The sequence below is a fragment of the Lupinus angustifolius genome, chromosome LG04, assembly GCF_001865875.1.
Source record: "Lupinus angustifolius cultivar Tanjil chromosome LG04, LupAngTanjil_v1.0, whole genome shotgun sequence".
Classification (NCBI taxonomy): Eukaryota; Viridiplantae; Streptophyta; class Magnoliopsida; order Fabales; family Fabaceae; genus Lupinus; species Lupinus angustifolius.
The window spans coordinates 22,983,202-22,995,971 of NC_032012.1; the positions used below are offsets into that span (position 1 = coordinate 22,983,202).

General features: G+C 31.9%; 3 protein-coding genes across 3 annotated transcripts; 2 read left to right on the forward strand and 1 right to left on the reverse strand.

Moving 5' to 3' along the window:
• Positions 2,307–5,367, forward strand: LOC109346298 (probable pectinesterase/pectinesterase inhibitor 41). Its single transcript, XM_019585784.1, has 3 exons — positions 2,307–3,308; positions 4,437–5,143; positions 5,258–5,367. Exons 1-2 carry the CDS (start codon positions 2,348–2,350, stop codon positions 5,126–5,128), a joined length of 1,653 nt encoding a protein of 550 aa, XP_019441329.1. The 5' UTR covers positions 2,307–2,347; the 3' UTR covers positions 5,129–5,143; positions 5,258–5,367.
• On the reverse strand, positions 5,514–6,293 carry LOC109346299 (pectinesterase inhibitor-like). The gene has a single exon (XM_019585785.1). The coding sequence runs from the start codon at positions 6,224–6,226 to the stop codon at positions 5,687–5,689; it is 540 nt and encodes a 179-aa protein (XP_019441330.1). The 5' UTR covers positions 6,227–6,293; the 3' UTR covers positions 5,514–5,686.
• On the forward strand, positions 7,918–8,726 carry LOC109344880 (uncharacterized protein At5g01610-like). Its single transcript, XM_019583607.1, has one exon. It carries the CDS (start codon positions 7,941–7,943, stop codon positions 8,418–8,420), a length of 480 nt encoding a protein of 159 aa, XP_019439152.1. The 5' UTR covers positions 7,918–7,940; the 3' UTR covers positions 8,421–8,726.

A 12,770-nucleotide genomic window follows, 5' to 3' on the forward strand; every position in this document is an offset into this window, starting at 1 on the left:
TATGGTTCATTTGTGAATTATGAAATAAGAGACTTTACAGTCATGAAATATACTTATAAAATGATTTTGAAATCATCCATTTTTATCATTTTTTTCTCTTCAAAACTCAACATGAAAACAGACCTTTTATAACAGAAAATAGTTTTCCTTTTCTTGCCAACCAGGGTGCATATTTGATACGTGATGCTTATTTTTAAATTAACAACTGATCATTTTTAATCTTTCTCCTATAGAGCATGTTAATAGAAACACATATCAATTGTACCCATACAAATATATTGAGTTTAGATTATGAATATTATGGGAAGATCTAGTTTTTTCATCTATGGACAAATTCACGTATAAATTAATGTACAAATCTTAGTGGGAAATCCGTTTGTATCAAATACAGGATTTATATGGAATCAATACCATGTTAAGCAAAAAAAAGAAGAAAAAAGCAGGCACATGGACACCATTAGATGATACATTTACATTGAACCAGTCCAATAAAGCAACCTTCAATACCATTTGGATTTGTCTCAAGTTGGAAAACCTTCACGGGTCAAGTTGGAAAACCTTCACGGAGTCATAAGGTTGGTCAAGTAGTAAGAAAGAGAGGATTTACGAAGTGAAATAATAAAGAGGTTGAGAGTTTAATTCTTATTCATCACAAAAATATTAACATACTGACATTTGCCTATAAAAAGAAAATTGAAAACCTTCATGTTGATTGACTTTCTTAGTTTCTTAGCAACCATATAAGAAAGAAAAGAAGGGAACTGAAAGAGCAAAATGAGAAGAAAATATTAAACTTTTATTATTGGAATTAAATTATGGACAAAAGCAAAGTGCAAAGAATTTATACCAAAAAAAAATTGGTAGTTGCTTGAAACTCAAGCTACCATTTAAAGTAAAACTAATCCTAACCACCATAACCAAAAACTATCTAAGAATGAGTCATCTTCATCTTTAACATCTCCTCAAGCTGGAAAGTGAATACCATTAACTCTCAGCTTAGGTATAAGGTAGCAAACCTGAAAAGTCGCATCTAGAGTTTGGAAAAACCACCAAAGTGTTGAAAGAATGATTCTTTCCTTTCTTTAAGAACAATGCTCAAGTAGAACATCATCTTGGTTTCTTGGCATGATGAAATATGAGCAATTTTGATCAAGAATAATAACATAAAAGTGAGATGAAATATGAGCATTTTTGCTCAAGAATAACAAGAGAATAATATGGGCAATATTTGCCTCGAGAATATTGAGAAGAATTAAAAGAAATATTGACAAAATTTGCTCAAAAATATCAAGAAAAATTTAGAGAAATAGAGAATATGAAGATCGTAGAAAAATGATAAAGAAAAAAAAAGATAACCAAGAAGAACAAAGAAAGAGAAGGATTCATTGAAACCAAATAAGGAATAAGAGACTGCATAATGCTTTATCTGCTGCTGCTGTTACTCTGTAGATGATTAGAAGGTTTTTCCTCATTCATGCACCTATTTTCTTGTTAATGCTAGGTGCAGATCTTCCATGCTGCACCAAATATTGATCATTCTAAGGACTTTGTGTGTGAAGATATCAAGGGATGGTTGAATTGCCTTGGCAATGATATAGTGAAATAGTGAATACTTCATTCTACTGATCTGCTCTACATTAATAGTATTGACACTGATACATCCTCAAGAAGAAGAAAAAACTTGGTCACACCGAACGATATAGAATGATGACAGGAAATCATTGGAAGCTATGAAGTTGGATAATGAAAGTTAGATACATAAACAACACATTATGAAAAACATAATTAATTTTGCTTTGATATCATCTTAGTTTCTTAGCAACCATATAAGAAAGAAAAGAATGGGATTGAAAGAGCTGAGAAGAAAATGTTGAACTTTTATTATTGGAATTGAATTATGCACAAAACAAAGTGCAAAGAATTTATACAAAAAAATTGGTAGTTGCTTGAAACTCAAGCTACCATTTAAAGTAAAACTAATCCTAACTACCATAACCGAAAATTATCTAAGAATTTGTTATCTTCATCTTTAACCGACTTCATAAGCTTAACCTTATAATACAAAAATCAAACAATACTCCTAATGATATAACTCATGCATCTTTACATTGCAAAAAAGTACTCTATGCTTTACACCTAGCAGCCAATAACGTGCATTCTCCTTAGTCCTACATGTTAAGTGTAAACACGTGAATAAATTACAGAATCTTTCGTTGAAAAAATGCACTCCCCTCACCTATAAATAGAGAAACTCATTGAACCCAATTTCAAAAACACTCGATTCCTCCAAATAACCACTTAGTATTCTTAACCCTATCAAACTACATTGTCTTCTAAGTTAAGTGCAATGCCAAACTTTCTCCTTATCCTTCTACCCTTATTTGCTACCCTAGCTTTAGGGGACACCCCTCCCACTACTACTGTCTCTCCTGGAACCATATGCAAATCCACCCCAGACCCATCTTATTGCAAATCTGTGTTGCCTACCCAAAATGGCAGTGTCTATGACTATGGTCGTATCTCAGTTAAAAAATCAATATCCGAAGCCACCAAATTCTTGAACTTAGTTAACATATATCTCCAGAAAAGTTCAACTATTTCCACTCCTGAAATTCGTGCACTCCAAGATTGTAAATCCCTTGCTGAACTTAACCTTGATTTTCTGTCAAGTTCCTTCCAAACAGTTAACAAAACAAGTAGCTTTCTTCAAAGTTCACAAGCCGATGATATTCAAACCTTGCTTAGCGCCATTCTTACAAACCAGCAAACATGCTTTGATGGTCTTCAATCAACAAGCCTGAAAAATGGATTCTCTAGTTCAATTTCTAATGACACAAAACTCTTTAGTGTCTCTCTTGCTCTTTTCACAAAAGGGTGGGTTCCTAGCCACAAAAACAGACCTTCTACTTTTCATCCAACAAAGAAACATCTTGGATTTCAAAATGGTCGTTTACCACTTAAGATGTCAAGTAGAACTCGTGCTATATACGAGTCAGTGAGTAATAGAAAGCTTCTTCAGGTTACAGTGAACAACAATGTTATGGTGAGAGACATTGTGGTAGTTAGTCAAGATGGGAGTGGTAACTTCACCACAATCAATGATGCTATAGCTGCTGCTCCGAACAAATCTTCATCTACAGATGGGTACTTCTTGATATATGTAACTGCTGGTGTTTATGATGAAAATGTGGCCATTGATAAGAAGAAAACGTATTTGATGATGGTTGGAGATGGCATCAACCAGACAATTATTACAGGGAATCGTAGTGTTGTTGATGGATGGACAACTTTCAACTCAGCATCTTTAGGTAATGAATAATATTTACTTGTTTCTCTAATATTCCACTTGCATATCCAACAAGGGAAAAAACATGATTTCTCATGTAATGTACCAATCAAATGCAGTACCACCTCATACCCAACAAGGGAAAAACATGATTCGTAATCGTGTTTCTGTCTCATATATATTGTCATGTCCTAATCAAAATATATGATTGTGGAGAGAGATTATCTATCTCTATGGTTTAAGAGTGGGAAGGACTAGATTCTATCCGCTCACTCGGTATACTCTGATCATGATCACGTCCGAATAGGTTCGAGCCTCATCGTGTTTAGGGTTGTGTTTTGGTTAAAAAATCAGACTTAGTTAATATTTAAAGTCGAGTAAGGGACAAGTCTGATCTGGCCCATCCTGTCTCATGGTCACTCAGTGATCATCATCAATATGTTTGTATGTGTCTATATTCAATTGTATACAGAGTAATGACACTTCTTCTTTGGTCGAAAATATTATCAATTCTCCAATTTTTTTATCATATATACATTACTAACAATATATACAATTTTAGTTATATACCCATAATAATAATAAGTAATATTGAGAAGACTTTATATAAAATGAGTATGTATAATATTTAATCGGGTCTAGTTTCGAGTTCAAAAGCAGACTCGATCAATATTTAGGATGAGTTTAGCTTTGGGTCTAGGGTGAGGTTCGAATTCAAAAAAATAATCCGACCAACTTTTAGTGTTCGATAAGAGACAAGTCTTATTCGACCCAACTTGACTCATGCTCACCCCTCCCATAGTTGTCTCATTTCGAGTCCAAACCAATCAGATATTGTCACTTAAATAAAAATAAAATTTTAAAAAATAAAAAGTAATATTTTTATATTACTTGTTAAAATTTGATTGTTTCAATACACGAAATAAAACACACTTAAAGATAAGTGATCTTTTGTTTATAATTGTGATATTTTCATTCTATTTTTATTGGCTAAATAAAACTTGTGAAATATAATCTGAGATAGTGTTCAAAAATGATATTGCTAACTCTAGGATAAAATATCATTACCCAATAGGCCAATACCCAGTATTCAGTACATAATATATGTAATCATTATTCATTAGTAACTTACATTGTTTCAACATTACAGCTGTGGTTGGGCAAGGATTCGTGGGTGTGAACTTCACCGTTCGTAACACTGCCGGTGCAGTAAAACACCAAGCAGTAGCACTTCGAAATGGAGCAGATTTGTCAACATTTTACTCCTGCAGCTTTGAAGGCTACCAAGACACTCTATACACTCATTCCTTACGACAATTCTTCAGAGAATGTGACATTTACGGCACTGTAGACTTCATATTTGGAAACGCTGCAGTTGTATTCCAAAATTGCAACTTGTACCCTCGTCTTCCCATGTCTGGACAATTCAATGCTATCACTGCACAAGGCCGAACCGATCCGAACCAGAACACGGGCACTTCTATACACAACTGTACTATTAAAGCGTCTGATGATTTAGCTGCCAACATTGGTGCAGCTAAAACATATCTTGGAAGGCCTTGGAAAGAGTACTCTAGGACGGTTTATATGCAGAGTTTCATAGATAGTGTTGTTGATGTTACTGGATGGAATAAATGGGATGGTGATTTTGCTTTGAGTACGTTGTATTATGCTGAGTTTAACAATAGTGGACCAGGGTCTAGCACTGATAAGAGAGTTACATGGCCGGGTTATCATGTGATTAATGCCACTGATGCTGCTAATTTTACAGTCACTAATTTCTTGCTTGGAGATAATTGGCTACCACAAACGGGAGTAACTTACACCAGTGACTTATTATAAGACAGATGTAAACGGATAATGATATGATACTCCAAACTATGTCCCAGATCAATGATATTGAAGAAACAATGATGCACAATTTGAGACGTTATATCTTTTTCAAATTGAAACAATGGTGCATGTTAAGACGATAGATTCTTTGAATTAGTTGATGTGACATCACGGTCTTAATGATAATAAGTTTGGTTCCCTTATGTAATTTCTGAAGTTGGAGTCTCCCTAATAAATAAAAAATGGGTGCTGGGAAAGTGCAGCTCTTACCTTACACCTAAATTCACAACTTGAATTCATATTGGGAAAACACAATTCTAGAGTTGCCATGTGCTTTTGTTATTGAGGAATGAAACTCGTGTAGATTTAACAACTTGTACATAAGGCTTGATAAAAATTAAAAGATATTAATTAACTCATGCCCATATATCTTAATACAACCCATGCTTGTATACACGGTTGATCAATTCAATTCAATACAATGATAAATTATTTTACCACCAAAATAGAAAGAAAAAAACCACCTTGACAACATAACTAGAAAGAGAAAAGAGCAACATGCAAAATTTAGTTATGTTTGGCCAAGGTAGCCTTGCTGAGGGCCACAGCAATGTTACACAATTTGCGAAACTCTACACTCTTTACAGAGAGAATATCATCATTACCAGGAATAGAAGCATCACATGTATCAATTGCAGACAATGCAGCCTTAAGCCATATTTGGGCATCATGTTTAGCATTGGTCAATATGGCTGCAACAGTGTCCTCAAGTTGACCTTCAGCATCTAACAAATTCTCTTTACAATCAGCCAAACCTTGTTGAACTCCAGGGTCCAAATTATCATTATCAATTAACATCTTCACTTGGGTTAATATTCCTGTGGCATTTGCTGCAGCCACTCTTAGTGATATCAATGCAAAGTCTTGTAAGTTTCCAAATGCACTTGTTGGGTCTGATGAAAGGGCCTGAATGCATAGATCCTTATGTGGTGTTTGTTGACAAACATTATCCATTAGCACCTTGCCTCTGAGTTCTGCTGCACTTGTTTGACGCAATAACATTAGGGAGATAGCAAAGAGTGACATGAATTTTGTAATTGTATCCATTTTGGGTTATTGTTTTTTTGTTTCCTTTGGAGTTGTATTGTTAGTTTTATAAAACTAATATTTCTGTTTACTTTATACATTGGTGCTAGGAAAACTAGTGAAGGGTTAAACGGTTAATAGTGACAGAAATGCGCAGGGCCTCAACTTTGGATGCTTGAGAAGACTAATTACTAAAATCAGAATGTGAATGCTTAATTTAGGGATACATAGTTTTAGACTTCAAGTTTTACTCAACAAAATCTATTTTAGGCTTATAGTTATGGCTAGAGTCAAGGAAATATTCTTATGTGCTTCTCTATTCTGTAGCGGGACTTAGGCTCATATAGTTAATGAAACTAGGAATGGCAATTGTGCGGGTCTGGGTCGGGTTTGCATATACCCAAACCCGAATCCGAAATTCAAAACTCGAACCCGAACCCAAACTCAACGGGGTTGAAAATAAAAATACCATCACCGAACCCGAAAAAAACCCGGAAAAAACCCGAAAATGATAAAGTATAAGGAAAATATGATATTATTATCGTGCAATTTTTCTCTAACATTTCTATTTTCTCTTGTATTATTTCATTTCTTTTATGTTTGAAAATCTAATAGTATGTAAAGTAAAATTAGAAATTAAAAACAATTGGCAAATGATAGAAATTTCAATTTTAAATTAAATTACCTTACTCCGGGACGAGTTCGGGTTAGGGCCTTTGCCATACCAAACCCGAAATTTAAACCCGGGTAAAACCCAAACCCAATCACATCGGGTTTTCCCCATTAAATTCGGGTTCGGTTCGGGAGGGTAACCACAGGTTCGGTTTTTATTGCACCCTTCAATTAATTAGATAAAATTAATGTAATCATAGCTTTCGCAGAGAATGATTCAAGTGAGAATAATTCTTATATACTACAATTAATTAGATAAAATTAATGTGATTGTACAATTGCTTTCCCAACATAACTTATACTACAAACATGTGACACTAACAAAAATTACAATTATTTAATTTCAATATCTAATAATTTTGGTAATTTATTGTGATTAATAATAAGGAGTGACATAATAAACAGATAATAATGACACATTTTTATGATACAAGCATGCTCTTGCCTCTCAAAGGCATTGAATGAATTCACCATACCATGAATTTATCAATTTGGATCTTAGATGTAAATTGGATATTGCAGCCATGAAAAAAAGGAAGGATGCGATCCATTAATATTAACAAACTAAAATATATAAATGTATAAACTATTTTCTCCAAAATTTATGCAAGTTGTGGTAGCTTTCTTTAAAAACCAAATTCTGCTTATTCAATTGAAGACAAAAATAAAAATCTAGATTCAGAGAACAAAAGAATTTTCCATCATCTACGTTTCTCTCATCTTTCTGGAAAGTTATACATAACAACACGTGTCCCACTTAATGATCCTAGTCATGATCGCACACCAAAACGCCTTCGTCTAATGAACCTTTCCAATAAGAGAATAAAGTATATTTCGTTACAATGAGATAAATTATCTTATTCAGCCATTAAAATATATGATACGTATCATATTTAATTATTTTGTATCATATATTTTTTTAAAATTAAACAAAACAGTACATATATAATACTTTTATTTATTGGCTAAAAGAGATAAATAATCTCCTAATATCTTGATATGAGAAAGTTTGTATTTAGTTCCTTCTATTCCATATTCCAATTCCAACACAACAAATAGTACAATGTCAATCACCGCCATCCTCCTCCTCATCTCCGCCATCCTCCAACCACCGCCTCTAACTTCCTCCCCCGCCACAACAGCCTACGAGCTTCTCGCACAATACAACTTTCCGGAAGGAATCCTCCCGAAGGGAATCACCGAATACGAATTAGACGAATCTAGCGGTAAATTCCGCGCGTACCTGAACGACACGTGCAGTTTCTCTCTAGAAGGTTCCTACCAATTAAGTTATGAACCTATCATCAGTGGCCACATATCGAAAAACAGGCTTAAAGACTTAACTGGAGTTAGCGTGAAGGTTCTTTTCATGTGGCTCAACATCGTGGAGGTTGTTCGCGACGCCGATGATCTCGATTTTTCGGTAGGTATTGCTTCTGCGTCTTTTCCGTTAGATAATTTCTTCGTGTCCCCGCAGTGCGGTTGTGGATTGGATTGTGATGATGAGTTCGAAAACACTTCCCTTTCCCTTTCATCTATGTAGAAAAGTCTCAATTTTCTTGCCTCGAATTGTTATAAGTAGTTGCTCGATAATACTTTAATCAAAATGTTAAGGATTCAAGTATATGAAGAAGTACACATCCGAAAGAGATTATAGGGTGAAGGAAAAAAATTGTTGTAATCTTCTTTTATGATCAATTTCGATAGTCTGCTCTTGAAGTGCTTAGTTTTTTTCCAATGAATATTCGTCAGGATGAGTAGCAGGAGAGTTTAATTGTTGCAAGCTGAGAAATATAATCTACTTAGATGATATTTTAATGAGAAAAAGGATGTATGTAACAACTGTCTACTGTTATTTATTGTATCATCCATCCACTTTTGATATTTAATCAATCCACGGTTGATATTTAATTATTTTTGACTTTGTTTTTAATAGATTTTACACTATATTTTAATTAGTGGGTTAACGGATTACTACTTGAAAAGGGTAAAAACTATAAAAAAATTCAAGCTAACATTATTTAATACTTTATAAACATTATATTCAACAAGAAAGATTACAAATGTCATAAATAAGTTGAAAAATCATAATTATTTTAAAGTTTAAGTACAACTAAAGTAGAAAACTAACTAAGGAAGGTTAGATCTATTACCATTGAAGTAGACAACCAACCTTATTTTTGAAGCACAGGGTGCAAGTTTGGGTATTCATAAAATAACAAAATGTTAATAAAATTTCTATTGTGACATTCTTATTTTATATTTATATTTTTAAATAAAAATAAAATTTCTTGTTCTTAATCACGAGAAAGTAAGGAAAAGAATAGTTATGAAAAAATGTTGATGTTGTGGGATATAAATAAGAATAAGAAGAATGTTTGTTATTATACAAAAATAGATTATTCTTATTTCATGAAAAAATTTAAAAAATTATAAAATAATATGTGAAATCCTAATAAAAATAAAATTTTATTCGGTCATATATAAGCCAACCATGTTTGCAGAAAGTGGAAGCACACCCTTTTGATTTATAATAAATCATTTCTATTTTTATTCTCAATCAATGTTTTAGACACTTATTAGTAAAATATTATCTCTTAAGGCATACATTCTATCTATGCTAATTACTTTTTTTAAAAAACTAATAAGTTTGTCAATGCTTTATAAATATCACTTAAACCTAAATTTTTAAGAAAACCTATTTTTTTTAGGAGATACTCTTATCGATACAAAAAAATCTAATTTTTTTTAATGCTTACAACTAATCAGAGCAACCTTTTGATTATGCAATATATTTAATAAATCCTAGAAAAATAATGTTGATTGTATAATAAAATTTATTTATATATTTTATCACAAAAGAGAATAGCTGGGGGACCCAAAAGCCTATTGGTGAGTAAGATCCGATCTCATGCATTCATCCAGCATGGCCCAATCATGATCGAGTCTGATTGGGTCTAAGATCAAGTTCAGTTTCAAAAAATAGACTCAGTCAATATTTAGGGTCGGGTAGGATCAAACATGACCCGTTGCATCCCAAGGTCACTAGCCCATCATATTTGTATGTGGTGTTACTCAAATGTGTATAGAGTAGTTATACACTTTTGGTCGAAAGTATCATTTATTCTTTAATTTTTCTATAATATATACATGATTAATAATATATATACTTATATCATTTTATATATCAAACTATATATTCATAATAATGAATAATATTGAGAACTATTTATCTAAAATAAGTATGCATTATATTTAATCGGATCTAGGGTCGGGTTTAAATACTTACCAAATCGCTATTTGAGATTGGGTTAGCTTCTGGTATAGGACCAAATCCGAGTTTAAAAATTGACCCTACCAATATTTAGGACAAGTAAGAACGAGCCTTAATCCATACTAACCTGGTCCATGCTCACCCCTACGTAACCCTATGCCAGTTTAAATCCAGAGAGACACATTTCTCGACTTTTCATTAGTATTTGGTATGCTTTAAAAATAAGGAATGAATAAATAATGTACTGCAATGGGTAGTAAAAAATAACCCTTTTATCCTTAAAATAAAAATAACATTTTTTTTCTCTGGTATTATTTGGATTAAAATAATGTATTTAGGTTTAGAAAATTCGAGCATTCTACTTTCCAAAATACACCTCTATATTTTAATTTCCTAACAAGCTGCTACATTCTTTAACACGAACCACAGAAATATTTCAGTTTGTATTTACTAATTAATTTTCCATCTTTTCCACACACAAAATATTTATTTTGTCCGTGACATGGGTGAGAATGGGGGAATGGTCATTTTTCTTATCTCTTCACGACTTTGATTACAATCTTAGTGTTTTTCATGGTCCCAGGTGTTCGTATTAATGTGAATGTCACAGTTCTCTAACTTTAGTATAAAAATTTATAACCACAATTTTTTTTCAAACTAGTAAGGCAACATTAATCAAATTCATAAAAAAAACATATAAAACACTATGCTTTAACTCATCCTCGACCATTTCAATTAACTTCTAAAATTAAACCTTACACATTGAAACAAATAAAATATAAAAGAACCAGAGGGGATCTATTTACTATAACAGTAAAAAATTTAAACTTACTTTACACCCTAGCCATTAATTCTAGAGAATTTGTTTAAAGTAGTGAGTAAATCTAAATCATTAGATTTCCCTAGAATTGATTGATAGCTAGAATGAGGAGTAAGTGAACATATAGAAAATGATAAACATTAAAAGCAGTGCATGTTACATGCACAGTCTGAATCCTCGAACGTGTTGTGAACCTCAACCTCAACCTCAAGAAACGCAATCATATCACATGCACAATTAAGTCACCAAGAGCAGGTTCAAATTTTAGTGATTGAATTTTTTGCTAACTTGCAACTCAGCAACATCAACATCTTTGGTACTCACAGGTTTATAGTAGCCAGTGATGGGGTCTGGGAACCACATGTTTTCAGTAATTGTTCCCTTGTCTTGCGACTAACATATGTTGCTCCTCTTCTTGTTGTCGCGTCCCACGCCTGTTACCACAGTAATTAAAATAGTTAAATTCTAATGTTCAGATAATGGCATTCCAGATAATAATATGTAACATACAGCCACACCTCGAAATGTATTAGTTCCTTACCAAAATGTGAGAAATAATTTTTGTAGTACCAAAATATAATAAGATGTAATTTAGTTTGTAAAAAAGAGTGGGTAAAGTGGAATAAGAAAGATGAGTTAAGGTTGGGGATACCTGGTAAGAACATGGGACATCCCATCCAACAGGGGAGCAGAGAAAAGCTTGATGTTGGTGAAAGAGGTATCCATTGCTGTGATTCAACTTCTAGTTGAACTTGAAATTAATGAATTGAGAAAGGATATTTTATGTATAGTTGCGGAGAGCTTATATAGGAAGTGATCTTGAATGTGAACAGCTCTTCACAGCTAGTATTAGAGTAATTTTTCTATTGCAAAGGAGTTTAAAAGAATAATGAAATATACTCATACTAAATACTTCTACCAACAAAAATTGATATATATCACTCTAATCTAATTATTAATAAACAAAATAATATATATCATATTTTTACATGTAAAAGAATTTAATAGAAAAAGAATTTAGTATAAAGATATATCACTTCCAATATAAGAATTCATTAGCTTGCAGTTTATTTCTCAGTTCTATTAATCATTATTCATTTTTTATATTATTTATTATATTAAACTATATATTAATTACTGTATTATTTATTAATATAATGATATAATATTGCTCAATAATTTTTTTCTTAATACTTTTATTTATTTTAGATTATTTTATTCATTTTAAATATTATTAAATAAAAAATAGCACATGTTATTCTAATGTCTCTTTCATTCAATTTTATTAAACTCGGATCAGTCAATGGTTCGGTAAGGATACTAAATCAATGAGTTATTGGTTAGACCAATGGATCAAAGGTTAAACTGATTGACTAAATTTGTATTAAAATTCTAAAAAAATAATAATATTAACTAACATTATTTAATAATTTTATACTGTAAAATTAAAAACATTATATACCTAATTAAATAACTAATAAATAAGATTTTACTACTATGAAATGTGATAAATAAATTGAAAACATTGTTACACAACATATGAGTAATGCATTAATTGCAAAAAATGAACAATAAATTTAAAATTTAATTAAACAATAAAAAATTTCTTATATAAGTTAATAAATGACAGATTAATGTAGATAAGTTAAAAAAAATTTAATTTTGTAATCTAAAAACTACAAGGTTTTGATTACATTTTTAAAAGAATATTTTTTGATTGATTCAGTTAAACCGGTCCGAATCACCAATTTTAGGCTTCAATCGATTCAGTCAAGCCAAATCCATTCATTTTTATGCAA